Consider the following 19,791-nt stretch of genomic DNA (forward strand, 5'->3'; position numbering starts at 1 on the left):
ATCGCAGGACAGTTCAGTGTGACCCGGGGCTCCAGCAAGTAACGTGGTGGGGGGGCAGTGCCCTCCCACACATCCCCAATCCAGCATGTGGTAGGGGGGGGGTGATGCCGTCCCCTACATCCCCTTAACACTTGCAGTGCATGTTGTGGGGAGGCAATGCCCCCCCCCCTAAATCAGTACTCCATTTCAATTCAGCAATCCCTCCCACATCCCCACAATCCAGCACTCCGCTTCGATTCAGCAGTGCCCCCCAAAAAACATCAGCACTCCACCTCGATCCAGCAGTGCCCCCCAAAAAACATCAGCACTCCACCTCGATCCAGCAGTGCCCCCAAAAAACATCAGCACTCCACCTCGATCCAGCAGTGCCCCCCAAAAAACATCAGCACTCCACCTCGCTCCAGCAGTGGCACCCCACACACATATCAGCACTCCACCTCAATCCAATCAGTCCCAAGATGAAAAGGCAGCACTGAAATGGTGACTCTTAAATGGACACGATGAATGGTCCCTTTCTTCCCTCTACCATATCAAAACTTAGGTGGTAGGATTATAGGCTAAGGAACATCTGAGGCATTAAACCCTCCTCAATTGTAATTTAAATGGTACTGTGTGCAATGGAAAACAACCAAATAGAGCAAAACATTTTTTTATATGAGCTTATCTGTACAGGAAACGAGTCCCACCGACAGTGGCCAGCTTTTCCACATCTATTGAGGTGTTTGAGAGTACAGTACTCCTCCAATATTCATGGGTTTCCGTTCCAGGAACCCCCATGAATATCGAAAAACCGCAAATACAGTTTTTCGCCTGGGGAGGCAGGAGAGGGCAGCTGGAGCGCCTGCGAGTGAAGGAAATCACTCGCGGTATGCTCCGACCGCCTCTTCCTGTACTAAAGTCAGGCTACACCAATCAGGAGCTGCTTTGACATGCAACTCCTGATTGGTGTAGCCCGATTTTAGTACAGGAAGAGGCGGTCGGAGAATACCGCGAATGAGTGAAACCGCAAATTCGCAGGGGAACACTGTATATAACAGATAAAGTTTTGTTCACAGAAGTAAATGCGAAATGCTGGCCATCATCGGTGGGCCTTGTTGTTTCCTGTACAAATAAACTCATATAAAAAATTTTTTTTGCACCATTTGGTTGCTTAGCATTACACAGAGCACCATTTAAATTGCAATTAAGGAGATTTTTATGCCTCTGAGGTTCTTTATCCTATAATTCTACCGCCTAGTTTTGATATGATGGAGATTGGGTTCTGAGGCTTTTTCCTCCTCTTGCATTTTTCTGGTGGCCTCGTTTGGGTTTACCTGCACTGAGTCCCATGTTTATCATGAAAGTATTTTCTTAGCTATATATTCATTTGGAATGTCCAGAAAACCCAACTGGCTTACGCCCTTGAGGTCAGGGGTTCTCCACCCCTGATATGACGAATGCCATCACACGATGGTGATGGATGCGATATTTGATGCATAACAGTTTTTTGGGCTTCCTAAAGGATGCAACCTAGTATCAATCTTCCTTGTTTTTAAGTGAAGAGGTGCTGATAAAGATTCATGAAGAAAAAACCTACCCTTGTACCCTGGTGGGAACTTGGAACACGTGGTACGGAGAACAGGATCAGGCTGGTACGAGCTTGGAAGTACAATTGGCTATAAAATTCTAACCAGTAACGTTGTACTTTAAAATGTGTGGGGGATGTGTGTGTCTGCTTTCCTATCTTCAACTAGCTAGAAGTAGGGAGGGAAATTTGACATTTTGGTTGATTACTGGTATGCATCCTTTTAACCCTTTGATCTGTGCAAGCATGACGAATGATCATTTCACTTTGCCGTTTCTTGCACAGATATAGTTAGCTTAAAAAGTTACTAGTCCAAGATACTCTTCAGGTGACAATAAATCAATTTTGTATTTTTATCCCCAAATATTGTCCCAATATAATTCAAATTGTTTTACTATGCTTTATTTAGAGTGTATCCCTTGCTATTAGAATATTATTTTTACTAAGGGCCCCTCTTACAAAGCTGCAATGGCGATGCTGCCACGCTAAACGCACCATAGCCCATAGGAATTGAATGGGCTTCAGTGCATTTACTGCAGCTTTGCGAAAGGGCCCCTAAGTTAGAGACATGATAACTAAAGCCCCCTTATCACATGCTAACAAGGATACTGCGTAACGTCATTAAGGTGTTCCTGTTAGTGCTCATATTTGGGAATTTGGGGGGAGAAGGTGCCAAGCATGGAAACATCCTGCCAGCGTATCCTAGGTAACCCCCGCTAACTGGATAACAGCTGAGTTAATTCTGGATAGGAGTCATTAAATGCTTCCATGTTAAATCGTAGCAGTTACTGTGTAGAACCTGCATAAAACATTTCCTCAAAAAGAAAAGCATTAGATTTGCAGTTAACACATGCTTGAAATCCTTTTTAACTCCAAATCCTAATGCCCTTTAATAAATGTGTCCCTTAATATCCAAAGTTTGTGGTAGGACCTATCTCATAAAGAAACCTGATTTTGCCTTTTCACACTCAGATTTTTCTTAATTCTTTTCAAGGTTCTGTATTGAACAGTGAGGTGGTAAGAAAAAATTGAAATCCATATTACAAATGTCACTGAAGACTTTTCAGTGTGTTATTTCGTTTTAGGTGAAAGTTTATTAACTTGTCTCAAAAATTAACAGAGTAATAAATGGATGAAAGTATAACCCCAGGCATTAAAATTTCGATGATTTTCTTTAAACATTTTGGACCCTTTTTATCAAGCAGCGCTAGAGGTCTTTAGCGTGAACCGGCGCTTATAGAATTCTTATGAGAGTTGGAGCATTTACCTTGCCGTCCCATGCTAAAATCACATTCCCTGGCCAGATTCAGTTTCCTGCATTTGTGGTCCCATCTAGTCTGTTCCTAAGGGGCATAGCCCTGGAGCCCTTCTGGGTCTCTCACTCTCCTCTGATAGGAAAAGATTCAACAGCGACTAAACCTGGGTTTTCTATGGCAAGCTCTATATTGTGAGAGAATGCAGAAAAGATGTCCTTTAATTCTGAAGGGTACATACCTGATCTAGGGGAATCCCAGCCAGTCAGGTTTTTTGGATAGCCACACTGCATATACATGAGAAATTTTGCATGAACATAAGAATAGCCTTACTGGATCAGACCAATGGTCCTTCTAGCTCAGTGTCCCATCTTCACAGAGGCCAATCCAAGTCACAAGTGCCTGGAAAAACTCAAATAGAAGCAGCATTCCATGCCACTGATCCAGGGAAAGCACTGGCTTTTCTTATGTCTGTATCAACAGCAGACTATGAACGTTTCCTCTAGGAACTTGTCCAATTCTTTTTTAAACCAGCTACATTAACCACTCTTACCACATCCTCTGGTAACGCCTTACTGAGCTTGACTGTTCTCCGAGTGAAAAAAATATTTCCTCCTATTGGTTTTAAAAGTATTACTCTGTAACTCTGAGTGTCCCCTAGCCTTTACAAATCTTGATGCAGTAAAAAAAATCCATCCACTTGTACCCTTTCTACACCACTCAGGATTTTGTAGACTTCAATCATATCTCCCCTCAACCATCTTTTCCAAGCTAAAAAGCCCTAACCTCTTTAGTCTTTCCTCATACGGAAGGAGTTCCATCACCTTTATCATCTTGGTCGCTCTTCTTTGAACCTTTTCTAGTGCCGCTATATCTTTTCTGAGATAAGGAGACCAGAACTGAATTCAATACTCAAGGTGAGGTTGCATCATTGAGTGATACAGAGGCATAAAAACATTCTTAGAATTGTTTACCGTCCCTTTTCTAACAATTCCTAGCATCTTGTTTACTTTTTTGGCCACCGCCACACATTGGCCAGAAGGTTTCAGAGTATTGTCCACAATGACACCCAGATCTTTTTTCTTGAGCCCCGACACCCAAGGTGGACCCTAGCATCCGATAACTATGATTTGGATTATTCTTCCCAATGTACATCACTTTGCATTTGTCCACATTGAATTTCATCTGCCATTTGGATGCCCAGTCTTCCTGCAGTTTTTCACAGTCCACATGCGTTTTTGAACAGTTTAGTATCATCTGCAAATTTAATTACCTCACTCATAGTTCCAATTTCCAGATCATTTATAAATAAGTTAAAAAGCACCGGTCCCAGTACAGATCCCTGTGGCACACCACTATTTTCCCTCCATTGAGAAAAATGGCCATTTAACCCTACCCTTTGTTTTCTGTACGATAACCAATTCTTAATCCACAATTCAAAATTGCCTCCTATCCCATGACTCTTTAATTTTCTCAGGAGCCTCTCAAGGAACTTTGTGACAATCTTTCTGGAAATCTAGATACACTACATTAACCAGTTCGCCTTTATCCGCATGTTTATTCATACCTTTTAAAGAAGTCATGCAAATTGGTGAGGCAAGACCTCCTTTGGCTGAACCCATGCTGACTCTATCTCCATTAAATCTTATTTGTCTACGTGTTCCACAATTTTATTTTTTATAATTGTTTCCACTATTTTGCCCGGCACTGAGGTCAGGCTTACCAGTTCCCTGGATCTCCCCTGGAACCCTTTGGAAGCTGTGCATGCAAATCAAGCTCATGAATATTCATTGCAGATCAGGTTAGGTTCGGGAACCACTGTTGGTATACGGTAGAATACACAAGCATATAGCACTGCCATCATAATACTTGAGCATAGCCCCTTTTGAATTGTCTGGTTTAAAAGCTTCCCTCAAAGGAGTATAGAGCATTATCACCCTGCATACCAGTAGTAGTGTTTTCCTCTAAGCTGTATATGTGTGCACATAGGTCAGAATGGGAGCGCGCACACATTTTTTGCTGGCTTTAAGTTACTGTGACATGCTGTCTCTGATTAATAACAGTCTCAGTTCAAGCTTCTGTCCTCACTATTGGAAAAATACCAACATTCGTCCCATCCTAAAGAAACACACTTTAGACCTGCCCATTGCTTCAAATTACCGACCTATATCCAATGTTTCATTTATCTCTAAACTAGCTGAAAGAGCTTTCAGGCAACTCTCTCAGTTTGTGGAGAATACACACATTCTTCACTCTTGTCAGTCTGGATTCAGGAACATATGCAGCATAGAAACTAGTATTACCAGTTTGCTCAGAGAGCTTCATTCAGCCCTGTTAATCTCTGTAGACTTAATGTCAGCATTCAATCTAGTTGATCTCTCATTACTATTGCACTGCCTTCATGACTTCCACATTAATGCCTTGGAATGGCTTACCTCCTTCATAACTGACAGATCCTAACTTTGTTACTCCTACCTCATTCTCCTGTTTTTTCACCCTTACTTATAGAGTCCCTCAGGGCTCCCTTCTTGCCGCTTTGGTGCTTAGCTTATTCCTGAGCCCTCTTGCCTTTCTGATTCAAGACCATGGTCTCTGTGCCGATAATGTCCTTATAATTGACTACATTGATCATTCTGATATTTCAGCCTTACAATCTACACTCATAGTGGTCTCCGGAATGGTTCTCTGACAATCATCTTGCTCTAAATTACTCTAAACAACTTTGCTGTTGGATCACTGGCTAAATCTGCACCCCAACCTTGGCCCCTTCTCTTGATGTCTGCATTTTACAACTGGTTCCCCACTTCAGATTCCTTGAAATTATTAATAGCAGCCCTTGTTAAATCTGAGACGTTCGTTTGATTCACACATTTCTGGACCATTGCTCACTGATCTCCATTATGCTTGCTCTAGTAATATCAAGGCTCGACTACTGCAACATTGCCTTTCCCATACTCTTATGTAATAAGATTCCAATCTGTTCAAAATCATGCCAAATGCACTATCCATGTCTCCCCTCTTCTGAACCACTACTGCTGGCTAACTGTTTCTTTCAGGATCAGATTTAAGGTCTTCTCTTTAACTCACAAAACACTTTACTTGTCCCTCTTACCTTTCTTCTTTGATTCTTCTCTTCATTCTCTAGAAGATGGTTGCCTCTTCCTACCTCCTGTCTCTGCTGGCCATCTTGAGTATACCTTCACCTTTGCTATGTTCTACCTCGACCCCTCTCTCTGGAACTCTCTCCCAAAACAAATTCACCTCAAGTCATCTTACCCACATTTCAGGTGCTCATTAAAAACTCATCTGTTTACTAATGCTTATGAGCTACCTCAACGCTAGCCACCCTTCCCAGCTTGCATTGAACCAACAGTGTCCATGTGATTTTTCCTTTCTTTCTCCCCACCTTTCCTATCCTACAATTGTAGTTCCTTTCAGTCTTGCTTACGTAACCTTGATGTTGTTTTCTTGTACATCATCTTGACACTCCTTGCAAAAGGCGATATATTAAAATTCATAAATCATCAACCATTGTGAACATAGACTATACCAGACATATCGCATCAAGACTGAAAACGTACATACAGAATGTTTTCATGTACACATGGGCCAGCAAAAATTAAAACATTGAGCAACAGGATTAGCTTTTAGTTGTCTTAGTGGAATGTGACTGGATATAATGTAAACCCTAGATTCATACAGATACATGAATTGTGAGCAACATCGGTGCTGACCTTGACAGCTCCAGAATATTAATAATTGGATGGAAGGGACCAATGTGTACTGATAGAACAACTTGCATTCTTCATGATATAAAGCTTATTCATGCTGTGTTGTGTCTTAGTCATGCTACCCCACACAAATGCTTTAATTACATTTGTTTCCTATTTAAAAACAAAACAAAACCCAAAAGAACAAAAACTCCTTGTAGACTAATTGCAATAAAACTTGTTTTAGGCTTGACAGCATCTAGTTTTCTAATCTTACTTTGGCATCTAGGAGACATTAGGCTAGACCAGGCAATTCCAGTCCTCGAGAGCCGGAGCCAGGTCAGGTTTTCAGGATATCCACAATGAATATTTATGAGATGGATTTTATGAGATGCAAATCTATCTCGTGCATATTTATTGTGGAGATCCTGAAAACCTGACCTGGCTTCGGCTCTCGAGGACTGGAATTGCCTACCCCTGGGCTAGACTCACTACCTGACTGGTTTATGCACATTTTGCCAAGCTGTCTAGAGAGCTCAGTTCCTAGTAATTGAATCCCTGATAGCAGGGATAATGCTGAATGCATTGCAGCTCATTTGGATGTGTCCAAATTTGTTTTATTTGTTAATTAGGTTTAATCTTCTTGCTTTGGCTGCAATGATTGTAACAAGGTGTGCACTAAATGAACAACAACAACAAAAAAAAAAAGCTTTCCCAGTGTTGATTCCTTCTCTCCCCCAGCATTATACATGTTTTCAGTTTCGATCAAAAGATTAAGAATGAACGGTCCCTAACTTATGGCTCAGACCTTGCACTCAGATCTTAGAGAAAGAGCTAAGAATTTGGAGTATTTTTGCAACAAGAAAATATCTTTTGTGCTTTATAGCCCTGAATTGATTATATGGTGACTGAAATCTGTTGAGGAGCTTTTGACAGTGTAACCCTTGTTTTTTCAGTGCATCTCTGGCGGTATGAGGGAGGTTACCCTGCGCTCACAGAGGTCATGAATAAGCTCAGACAAAACAAGGTAACCCCCTCCCTCTTTCCCACCTTTGAATAAAATCAGTTTGTTTTAAAAAAAACATTCTACCTTTTCTTGATTGCTCTTTTTTTCCTTTATAAAGACAGCAGACTGCCAATCAAGACTATAAAGTTTCAGCCCTTAGCATTGAAACCAATATTTCTTGTATTATTATTTTTTTTAATGGCATTGAAATGGGGTAGCTAGTATAGTTGTATTCATTAGGATCTTAATGGTTCAAATTAGTGGGTCAGGTGAGATCTCAACTTTTATAAAAGGATACAGGATATCATCAACCAGACTAAGGAAATGGAATGGTGATGACTGAATAGTTGGAACATGGAAATCTGAGGGCAAGAGCAATATCAGGAATCAGATGGGGGTTAGGAATTGTAGAGGCGATATTCTGGGGTGAAGGAAAAAGGAGAATCAGATTGCATTTCTTCACATAAAATCTTGGTGTCGTGCCAAGACCAACACTGGAAGGTTGTCTATGTTCTTGGCCCAAAGGCTAGATGAGCTTGTTGCACATGAGAAACTAGTGCTGGCAGGAAAGAATGTAAAAATAAATAGCACATTGTAATTTGCAAATGGATATCTCTACCTTTGTAAGTCTAAAATGGGATGGTTTCTGGCTGGGCGCTTTATCCCTTGGCTGGGGGGCCTTCCATGGAGGGAAACTTGCTAGGAAGAAGATTGCCATAATAGCCCTTTGTTTTTGTAGATCACTAACAGTGTCATAGAAAACTTGTACTCATAAGCAAATGTAAAAGTTATAAAGTCAATCAAGAGGTGCTGCGTTTTCAGCATTTTAATATATGTTCTTCTCGTTTAAAAGGAATTTTTGGCATTTCGTAAAGAGAGGAATAATATGTTACTGTCTCGCAAGAATCAGCTTCTCTTGGAATTCAGCTTCTGGAATGAACCTGTACCCAGGAAGGGGCCCAGTATTTATGAACTGAGATCTTACCACCTTCGGGTATGCACACAACAAAGTTATTAGCTATTAGTCGGGAATAAATGATGTTTTTTGAGAATTATTGGTTTACACATGTTCCATCTGTATTAGTGTCTCTTGTTTTTTGACAGCATTTTATGATATGAATCATATTTATTAAATTTCAAATACAAACAAAATAGTAAAAATAATAATAATTTCAAATACAAGAAGAAAACCAACATTTACAGAGTTAATATATAATAAAAGTTATCATTAAAAGCAAATATACCCAATTCCCTCCCCTTTTCCCCCATTTTAGAACTGTAATTACATATAAAATAATGTGCGAGTGTTTGGTGTTAATGTATCTAAATAAATGATATGAATTTGTTTAGATAGTTATGTTGATTGTATATGTGGTTTATGTTGGTCATGCTACTCCAACCAAAAAAAAAGTTGATTCTGCCTTGCTACAAAGCACTCTTAGGAATAGGGAGCCATGAAGATGATGGATTAAAAAGATAGATAAATTGTTTATTTAGCCAAAACAGACATCAGCTTTGCAAAAATATTACTTATGTTCCCTTAAAAGAAATTATGAATAATGTTGGAAGATTTTGGCTGTCAATAAGTTCCCCAAGAGAGAATTTTGGAAGGAGTCCCATAGGGATACACCTCAGAAGATGCAAGACTGGAGTAGACGCATTGCGGGGGTTCAAGAAGAAACTGGTTGTAGCTTAGTGAACAGAAGCTAAACAAACTTCATAATTTTAGGATAAGCCTTTTGGATTATTTTTTATAAAGGAAATACAGTAGTATATTGTGCTCCAAAACTTTTTTGACATCTGAGCTAATGGTGATATGTCTCTTTTTTTTTTTTTTTTTTTGTTTCCCCAGCCAGGAACAATGATAGAATGGGGCAACAACTGGTGAGTATTGAATACCCTAACGGACACGTTCCTTAAAATGAAAGGAGACTCTCAGTTGCAGAGATGTCTATAAAAATACCCTTACTTTTTGAATAAATGTTTTTCCTTTATTTTAACATTTCTTAAATACCAAATACTGGCTTCATTTCTCGCCATTCACAGAATCTCAGTTTTTTCAGAACTTTTTTTTTTTTTTTTATTAAATATTTTTTATTCTTTTTTTAAATTCTTACATCAAGTGAAATACATGTAATACATTCAATTATGAAAAAACACTTGAAATTATTATTAAATGTTCTTACAATGTGAATTAAATAAACCCTTTATCAGAATTTTATATCATATTAATATTACAATAGTTTTCCCTCCCTACCCCCTCTATATGTTCTATACATGTGTTATGATATCTGATCAGTAGAATAATTTGTCAATGGTCCCCATATTTTATTAAATTTTTTAATATAACCTTGTTGAAATGCCATTGCTTTTTCCATTTTATATATATGACAAATTGAATTCCACCAAAAAGTGTAATTTAGTTTAGTGTAATCTTTCCAGTTCTGAGTAATTTGCTGTATGGCGACCCCTGTTAAAATTAATAAAAGTTTATTATTGCTAGAACTTTTGATTTGTTGCCTGATGAGCCCCTTTAATGGATTCTATTTCATTCTTTATATTCTGCCTTTTCCTCCCAAAAAAACCCCCAAATGTTGTTTATAATAAAAAAGCATAACTTAGGGCTCCTAAGCTGCGATAGCGGTTTTAGCACGCGCTGAATTGCCGCGTGCGCTAGACCTTAACGCCAGCATTGAGCTGGCGTTAATTTTAGCCGCGCAGTGCAGGTTTAGCGTGCGCTAAAAACACTATCGCAGCTTAATAAAAGGAGCCCTTAATACAGTGCTAGTAAGGGCAATATCCCCAATAATAGACCTATTGTACTCTAATCGGGGAAAGTGACAGCTAGTACTCCCAATTACATAAATGCCCTTACTTATTTTGGAAGAAAGCATGTCCCTGTAGAATAGTCTAGGCAAGTGGGAAATATTGGATTAAATATAAATATTCCTTCTGCAGGAATGCTTTTCAGTTCTTTGTTTTGTAGACACGTTTTCCATGTATCAGGAAATTGATAAGGATCAGCCAATAGTACTCTAATTTAGTGAAATTAACAGTGGTGCAAGAGATTAAATGGGAGCTTCCTAAAATTCTAACGTGTTCTCAGAAATTGAACAGTGAAATGATGTGGTGGTCATGTTAGTTCACTTTTCAAGGTAATATTTAGAAATAAAACAAAAACAAAGGAAATAAGGGAATACCTTTTTTTTTCCTAACTCAATGCATTTTATGATTAGCTTTTGAAGGTAACCCCTTCTTCAGATCAGAGGTAAGCAAATATTGACATATCAACATATATAAAGGAAATATGAAAGCATTTCAGTAATAGTTCACAGGAAGAGGGAGGGGGTGGGTGGGTAAGTAGATGACAGAGTGTGAAAGGAAACGGAAGTAGGTATCAAAATATTTCATCATTTTAATTTCAAAGGTCTTTCGTTCTTGGATTGTCTTAAAATTTCCTTTTAGTATTCTCACCATAAAATCATTGGTGCAGTGGTCATTTTTTTTCCAAATTATTGTCCGACAGAGGTGACATCCTGGTTGGTATTCCTTGAACGAGTTGGAGAAGTGTATGCTTATGATGTGACAGAAGAAAGACAAATTTCCTAATCAACTTTTGTTTTAGGTTCCTGTTCTCACTACCACCTCTGAAATCATGGATGGTCCTGGTTTACCCAGTAGATAAATCAAAGGCCCTTCCCAACACAGATTTGGCTGAAGCATTGTCACTATAGTAAGAAAGTCTTGCCAGATGTCAACCAAAACTCTCCCCTGATAAAAGAAAAGCATATAGATGGGCAGAGAGACTTTCCCCCTCTTCTACAAAACTGCGCTAGCGGTTTTGAGCGCAGAGAGCCACGCTGAATGGCCTGCGCTGCTCCCGACGCTCATAGGAACTCAATGAGCGTCGGGAGCAGCGCGGGCCATTCAGCGTGGCTCTCTGCGCTAAAAAACGCTAGCGCGGTTTCGTAGAAGAGGGAGTTTGTGACAGCAAAGGGCACTTTGCCCTATTGAAGCTCCCCTAAAGATAGATTTAGTTTTTAACCATTAATTGCATTATCAGGAACACTTCAGGCACCATCTGCTCTAACTGAAAACTTGATCCAAGCAGAAATCTTTAGTTGAGCAGGAGCTGCATGCAAGTATGAAACTGCCTACCCAGTTAAGAGATTGTGTTTAGATCTGGCTTTTACATTTTGAAGAAATAAATCAGTGTTTTCACTTTAATGAAAGCATATTTGTATTTTAATATGTAGGTGAAACAGTATAAGCCGGTGATCCTATCATGTATGTGTCGGAATTTTATCATGTTTAAAAAGACATGTAAGTTTCCCCCTTCCCCCCATCAAAGTTGACAAAATTGGCCCAATTTTTCTAAATCCCAACTAATCAATTACCAATACTCATAATTTACTTTGAAACATAAAATAAAGTTGTAATTCCTTTCCATAATATACAAATAAATTTATTATTAAATTGATGTAATTCAAAAATTGTTTCAAATGGTCAATTCTTGGTCTGCTATAAATTAAGCTAGGAATTGTGTAACTGAGAATAATTTTTAAAAAACAAATGTAATGATGCATAAAATGTAATGATGCATAAAATCTTGTGTAAATCAATCTGCCAAGTATTACATTTAAATAGAGTATTTTATGTGACCTGATTATTTGTCATTATTCAGCGATTATCTTAATTTATGAGTAGTACAAATAAGTTCACTATTAACTTGGACACACAGAAATATTATCAGTAGTGTTTGTATTTTTATAATTGTTCTTTCTGGACTATTTCTATTTCCTCTGATTATATTTTGAGTTAACAGTGTTTGTGCAGCAAATCAAAATTTATGACCTCAGTTTGATCAAATATGTTGCTACTTATCAGCTATGCAGAATATGTGGTATGTGATGTTATAGGATAAAACAGTTATTCCTTAACATCCCTCTAAACTGCGCATCAATGACTGATGGGTTATGCACCTGTTCCGGTAGGAGGAGAATGAGAATACTGATTATTGCCGGAACCTATAACTACAGTGGGACATCCTCTAAGAGAGCCACTATATCTCAGTCCTCAGCAGATGGTGGATGTGGTGAGCTTATTCAGTCTCAGCTGGGTGGCTGGGGCCTAGATTCTGGGATTTCAGTGGGCCTTAGGCTAGCCTTCTTTCATTTCACTCTTTGAAAAAAAATTCATCTGTACTCTGTTCAGGTCCTGGGTACCTAGTTGGAGCTGAAGCCAGTGGTGGTTTTCTATTGCCCTAGTTGTGTTACACTCAGGTGGTCAAGACCCTCCCCTTCCCTTCCTGTGCTCCTCTTGTTTGGGAGTGATCTTGTGCCTCAGTCCTTCTATCACAGTTGCTGCCTTGAGAGCCACAGGGAACAGCTATGTGCTTAATAAAAAAGGAAAAAGCAAAGAGAATTAAGTGTGCAGAGCACTGATTCTTTCTAACTGTTTTTCGCTTCAGTTCAGGGTGTATAAGGGGAGAGAAGGCCCTTTCAAGGCAGCCAGTGAACATCAGGTGCAGCACAGCCACGAGTTTGAACTGCCTGTGTGAGTGTCCCAGGTGTCAGCATTGCGTGCTGACTGACTCAGGAGCCTGCAAATATTGTAGTGCACCAGCCAATATCAGGGTGGGGGAGAGGTCGATATCATCAGAGGTGGCTTGTTTCCTTTCACAAAGTGTGGTCCCGGTTTTAGCATCCTTCCGCAGCAGTTTTGGACAAGCCTCTGTAGCTTTGCCTGGTCTTTCTTGTGCAGGTCCTGGGATGGCTGCAGGACAGGGAGCTCCCTCCAAGGTAAATTTTCCTCCTGGGTTTATTTTGTCCATGTACAAGGCCTTTTGCCTTAAAAGGACCAAGGCTCAAGCAGGCTTGGCTCCATAGTCTTCCTGCTCTCTGGAGAGAACTCTTTTTTCTTAAGCATCAGATGTTATTACAGGAGGAAGAGGATGAAGTTGCCAAGGACCCTTTGGAGATAGGGTCCTTGTTAAATGAGTGATCAGGCTCAGGAAGGGGATTGTCTAGAACAAGAGCAACCCCTTGAGGCGGCCTTCTGGTTCAGTGATCTGCCTCCTGATGAGGACAATTCTGCAGTTCAGGAGATCCACAGGGAGGATTTACATGAGTTTAATCTCCCTGGTATCTTCAATGTTGAAGTTTGAGGAAGAACCCAATATCCCTGATCCCCATAAGGTAGACTTCCTAAACTAAGGGCATTTGGAAGGCAAGAAAGTCTTTGCTCATGCATCAAGACATCCTTGATATTGAAATGTACCAGATGCTCTATTTAATCTGGTGTGGTCCATCATCCGATTGTATCCTCTTCCAGAGCAGGATGGAGAGCTGTTGAAGCCTCCTTGATAGATGCAATGGTTTCAGCAGTTACTAAGAAGTCAACTGTTCAGTGGATGGAAGCGTTGCTCTCAAGGATCCTCAGGATTACAAAACCGAGACTCTGCTGAAGCATAACTTTGATGTTTCAACCCTGGAGATGTAGGTGGCCATTTGCAGTAGTTTGGTGACCAGGGCGTGTTTTCATTGGTCATAGAAGGTTTTGGATAGGACATTCCAGATGATTTTTCACTGGTAATTCATGAGGTGGCCAGGGAAAAAATGGGCTCTGCCTTTTTCACTGACACACTATATGACCTGCTGGAGGTGTTGGCCAAATGTATGGCCTTTGGGGTGTCTATGAAATGGTCTCTTTGGCTTCAGGGATGGTCAGCAGATGTGGCTTCTAAATCCAAATTAAATACATTTCTTTTCTGAAGTTCTCTTTTGTTTGGTGAGGGGCCTGGGGGAGCGAATATTCCTTGGCTGCTGAAAAACTGCTCTAAAGTAGAAGGCAAGGTTCAGCTTTGGCCAGAGGGAGTTTTCAAGATGTTCGACATTATCATCTGGGTAGAATGGGCAGATCTTAGCAGGGTAGACTTTTCCAGGGCTCATGGTCCTTTCATGGAGGCCAGCATGGTGGCAGCGACGCTGGCTTTGAAGTGCCTCAGCAAGGAAGAGGAACCCAGTGAAGGTGTTGAGCCTATCCTCTGGTTCCAGTAAGAGCTCACTTGTGAGACTTCAGACCAGATAACTTCAGACTAGTGGGTCCTCGGAAGTCATTTACAATGGCTATGGAGTTTGCACATCCTTTCGCAGACACCTTCCTAGAGTCCCCCTGCCAGTCTCAGCTAATGATAGGGGCTGTTTGGAAGATTTTAAGAAGGCTGATCCATTTATGAGCAGTTTGTCCTGGTCCACCTAGAGAGATAGGGATTGGTCATTACTCGATTTACTTTGTGGTTCCTAAAATAGAGAATTCTTTTCATCCCATCTTGGACCTGAAAGGAGTAAATCGGGCCCTCAAGGTGTCTACTTTTCTTATGGAAACTCTTTGCTTGGTTATTATGACGGTAAGAAAGAGAGTTTCTCACTTCTCTGGACTTGACAGAAGCCTATCTACATATCCCAATTTAGAAATGTCCTCACCGTTTTCTTCACTTTGCTTTTTTGGGAAGGCATTATGAGTTTTGTTTGCTTCTTTTTAGGCTGGTGATCGCCCCTTGTAAATTTTCCAAAGTCATGTGGTTAAGATGGAAAACATTCAAGTGGATTTCCTCAGCAGGAATGTTCTGGACCTTGGGGAGTGAAATCTGGGCTACGAAGAGTTCAATTGCATAGTCCTCCCGGTGTTGGATCTCATGGCAACATCCAGGAATGCCAGGGTTCCTTGGTTCTTCAGACGAAGAAAGGAGAGAGAAGTTTGCAGGCCTGGATCTCCTGCTGTAGCCATGGCTGAGCGAGCTTCTCTGTCTTTCTCCTATGGCCTCCAATTGGCATAATCATTCAAAAGATTTAGCATCACTTTGGGCTGGTGATCTTGGTGGATCCCGATTGGCCAAGGCGGTTGTGATATGCTGGCCTGATGTGCTTAAATCCCGGAAGGTTTGTTGCAGTTGCAGATGTCTCCAGGACTTCTTGCTTAAGGGCCAGTCATTATGCCCGACCCAGATCTGTTTTGTCTTAAGACTTGGCTCTTGGAAGAGAGCATTTGAAAAAGTATGACTATTCAAGAAAAGTGAAATGACCATACTGCAATCTTACAGATGCTCTACTTAGCTGGTATATGTCTATACCTGGTGTATTTTTGAAAACTGGTATAAGGCTGATCAGATGGTCGCCTTGCATGCTTCGGTGCTGCAGATTTTGGATTTCCTGCTAGATGTTTGAATATTTAGCTCTTGCCTCTCTCAAAGTGCAGGTTGTAGCATTGTCTTGTTTTTGAGGCCAGCTTAAGAGGAAGCCTCTGTCTGCTCATGTGGACATTATCCATTTTCTGAAAGGGGTTTCTCTTCTCCATCCCCCTTGATGTCCTTTTGTTCCTCCTTGTGATCTCAGTTTGGTTTTATGGGCTCTGGTGTGCTCTCCTTTCAAGTCTCTCTCTACTTGTTCTCTTAAGGACCTTACTTTTGAAGATGTTTTTTCTGGTAGCTAATTCCACCTACCACACACCCCACCCTTATCTAATCTAAAATGTTCCTAATTATCCAACATGTTGCTCCTTAAGTTCTTGACAATTCTTATGTAATTCTTAAGTTCTCGACAATTCTTATGTAATGCTTGCGACAATTCTTATGCAATGTTACAATTCTTGTAACCTTCTTAAGTTCTCGACAATTCCTTTGTAATGCTTACGACAATTCTTATGTAATGTTACAATTCTTGTAACCTCCTGACAACTCTTGTGTAATCCGCCTTGAACCACAAGGTAATGGCGGAATAGAAATCACTAATGTAATGTAATTTTGTCTGTGCAACATGTATTGGAGTCTAAATCAGCATGGGTTCAGCCAAGAGAATTCTTGCCTCACCAATTTGCTGCATTTCTTTGAAGATGTGAATAAACATGTTTATAAAGTTGAGCCAGTTGAAATAGAGTATCTAGGTTTTCAAAGAGCTTTCGACAAAGTTACTCATGAGAGGCTCCTGAGAAAATTAGAGTCATAGGATAGGAAGTAAAGTTTTGTTGTGGATTAAGAATTGGTTATTGAACAGAAAACAAGAGGGTAGGGTTAAATAGCCATTTTTCTCAATGGAGGAGGGTAAATAGTGGAGTGCCACAGGGATCTGTACTGGGAACGGTGCTATTTAACATATTTATAAATAATCTGGAAATTTGAAAAACAAGTGAGGTGATTAAATTTGCAGATGACACAAAACTTCAAAGTTGTTAAAATGCATGCAGACTGAAAAATTGCAGGCAGACCATATGAAATTGGAAGACTAGGTATCCAAAAGGCAGATGAAATTTAATGTGAACAAATGCAAAGTGAAGCACATTGGGAAGAATAACTCAAATCAGTTACCAGTTGTTAGGGTCCACCTTAGGGGTCAGCACCCAAGAAAATGGGAATGGAACTTGTATACTGCCTTTTTGTGGTAACATACTCAAAGCGGTTTTCATATATACAGGTACTTATTTTGTGCCCAGGGCAATGGATGATTGATTAACTTGCCCCGGGTCACAAGGAGCAGTGCTGTGATTTCACAATGTCTGGGCCAGTCTGGAGGGATGCTAAGGAAGGAGAAATTATACCTTACCTATTAACTTTGCTTTCCTTAGTCTCTCCAGACCAGATCCATCCTTTGTATTCATGTCTGCTGTTTGGTAGTCTGAGTGGTGGATATCGTTAGCAACTGTTGAATGGATTTCTAGTTAGCAGCACTATTATTCTCATGGCTACTGAATCATTACAGCTGTGGGTTTCCTAGGAGAAAGCACAGACAGGTGTTCTTGTGGGTTCTGGTTTCTTTGCTTTGGGTCCTTCCATACTGGCTCTCAAGAATCAGTATTCACTCTCCACCTGCTAGTAGGAGTCTGGGCCAGTCTAGAGGGACTAAAGGAAAGCAAATTAGCAGGTAAGGTATAATTTCTCCTTTTATTCCTGAGTTAAGTCTAGTACTGCTTGATCCAGCAAAAGCTGGGGATGCCATAGGAGGCAGCATCCATAGAGGATGTGAGATGAAGGGGGCGGGATGGAGGGAGTATCAGTTAAGCAGCTATGACACCCAGTGGCATGATTTGGAGCCCATGATTTTAGGATCAAGAAATAATTGTGGTGAACAAACCTTGACTGGGCTAAATAAGTTGTGGTATATGATAGAAAAAAATCTCCCAATAGTTGCAAGTGGAGATATATGGCATTGCCTCCAAGCCATGGTTCTGATGGAGCTGGAACTGGAATAAACTACCTTATCCTTCCCCGTGCTTTTAACAGCAAGAACTAGCACGCAGTAAGTGCAAAAGCTGTACACTAAAAGCTGAGAGTGTGTCCAACAAGTTCCCTGCAGATACTATACAGATATGTTCTTTACCACACATTAAGTTTTTTGACAGAACTGTTGAATAAACGTGTCAATTACACAGTCAGATATTAAATCTATATAATACATGGCATAGTATTTCACCACATAGTACTTCCATTGTCAAGTAACATCATATGCCTCATTTTTATTTCCGCCTCCATTTAGAAATCAATTAAAAGCCATACCAGCAAGATAGTCTAGATTACAGACATGGGCAACTCCGTTCCTCGAGGGCCGGAATCCAATCGGGTTTTCAGGCTTTCCCCAATGAATATGCATGAGATCTATTTGCATGCACTGCATTCAATGCATATTCATTGGGAAAAGCCTGAAAACCCAATTGGATTTCGAGGACCGGAGTTGCCCACCCCTGGCCTAGAATGTGCCTCACACACATATGTAAGCTCTCAGAATAACAAGAGTCATCTCTATCGTTATTCAAATCCAAACTTAAAACCTTGTTTTGCGACACTTCGATACAGATTAACTCTTTCCTACTGTATGATGCAAAATAGAAGACACCCCCCCCCCCCCAACGGTACTTACTGTTCCCTAATTTTTTCTGGCTCAATTTTATTGTGACTTTATTTCCCTTCCCCAGCTTTCCCACTTGTTTCCTGTTCATTTAGTTTAGTTAGATTGTATTTTTTTTGTTTTAACTTTTATTATTTTTATCCATTCATTGTAAATCATCTATGGTAAAAAAAAAAATTAATAAACTTGGAAATTTGTGAAAAGATTCTCAGGTTTCTTAGAAATGCCCTATATCATTCTACTATCTAGCTGTGATCATTTCCATGTAGACATTTCAGTAGAGTTATACATGCACAGATGGTATCTTTTTATAGACACAAATGTATCCTTGACCATTAATCATCTTATGGTGGTCACAGAGGCACTTGTTATATAGGGATGGTCTAATCAGCTTTTCTGATGGCTATTGGTCATTGTCCCTCTGCCACATGACTAGATGCAGAGTTGGCTTAGTACTGGAAAATCCCCATCCAGTAAGTTTCATGAAATATAGAGATACACTTACTGCTCTAAATGTTATTTTTCTGTTTATAATCCATCTCATTCCCTCCAGGGCCCGTGCTATTCGCTATCGGCAGGAAAACGAAGAAGCTGTTGGTGGTTTTTTCTCACAGATCGGCCAGCTGTATATGGTGCACCACCTCTGGGGTATGTTCTTATTATATTGGCAATTATGTGGTTTTGGTCTTAGACATGGGTTCTCAGTCCAGTCTTCGTGAAACTTAGTGAGTGAGGAAACCTGCAATGAATATAAATAAAATACATCTGCATACAGTGGAGGCAGTGCATGCAAATTTATCTTTTATATTCATTTTGGATAACCTGGAAACCTACCTGGCTGGGTGTGTCTTAGGATAGTGTAGTAGAATCCCTACCCCGAGCAGTTTATAATCTAAGACAGCGAGAATTTGCGGGAGCCAGTAAGGAAGCCGGCTCAGCGCCAAGCAGCAGCACCAAATCACGCTACTGCTCATACAGCTCATATGAAGGAATTGGATCACACAGCGGGGCAGGAGTTTGGAAAGCTTGCTCCTGCCCGCTGCAACTCCACCAGATTGGCAGAGGTATGAAGATAGGGCAGGGAGGGGGGGACAAAGGGCAGAGACTGGGAGGGAGAGTGCAGAGTCTGACAGGGGAAGGTAGGAAGGGTGCAGAATGTGACGAGGGGAGGACGGAAGGGTGCTGGGTGCAGAGCCTGACAAGGAAGGGGAGGATGGAAGGGTGCTGGGTACAGAGCCTGATGGAGGAGGGGAGGAAGGAAGGGTGCTGGGCACAGAGCCTGACAGGGGAGGGGAGGAAGGAAGGGTGCTGGGTGCAGAGCCTGACAGGGCAGGACACTTGAATATTAAGTCACCTAACTTAT

The 19,791-nt window shown here is 40.6% G+C and overlaps 1 protein-coding gene across 1 annotated transcript in view; it reads left to right on the forward strand.

The window, feature by feature from the left end:
* NIPSNAP2 (nipsnap homolog 2) overlaps positions 1-19,791 on the forward strand; it is a 34,309-nt gene that overhangs the window by 12,014 nt on the left and 2,504 nt on the right. The window contains exons 4-8 of the mRNA XM_033921199.1: positions 1,537-1,631; positions 7,484-7,554; positions 8,387-8,527; positions 9,386-9,417; positions 18,982-19,076. Coding sequence (XP_033777090.1) covers positions 1,537-1,631; positions 7,484-7,554; positions 8,387-8,527; positions 9,386-9,417; positions 18,982-19,076 — 434 coding nt within the window. The remainder of the gene's footprint in view (positions 1-1,536; positions 1,632-7,483; positions 7,555-8,386; positions 8,528-9,385; positions 9,418-18,981; positions 19,077-19,791) is intronic.

The sequence above is a fragment of the Geotrypetes seraphini genome, chromosome 15 (genome assembly GCF_902459505.1).
Source record: "Geotrypetes seraphini chromosome 15, aGeoSer1.1, whole genome shotgun sequence".
Taxonomy (NCBI): domain Eukaryota; kingdom Metazoa; phylum Chordata; class Amphibia; order Gymnophiona; family Dermophiidae; genus Geotrypetes; species Geotrypetes seraphini.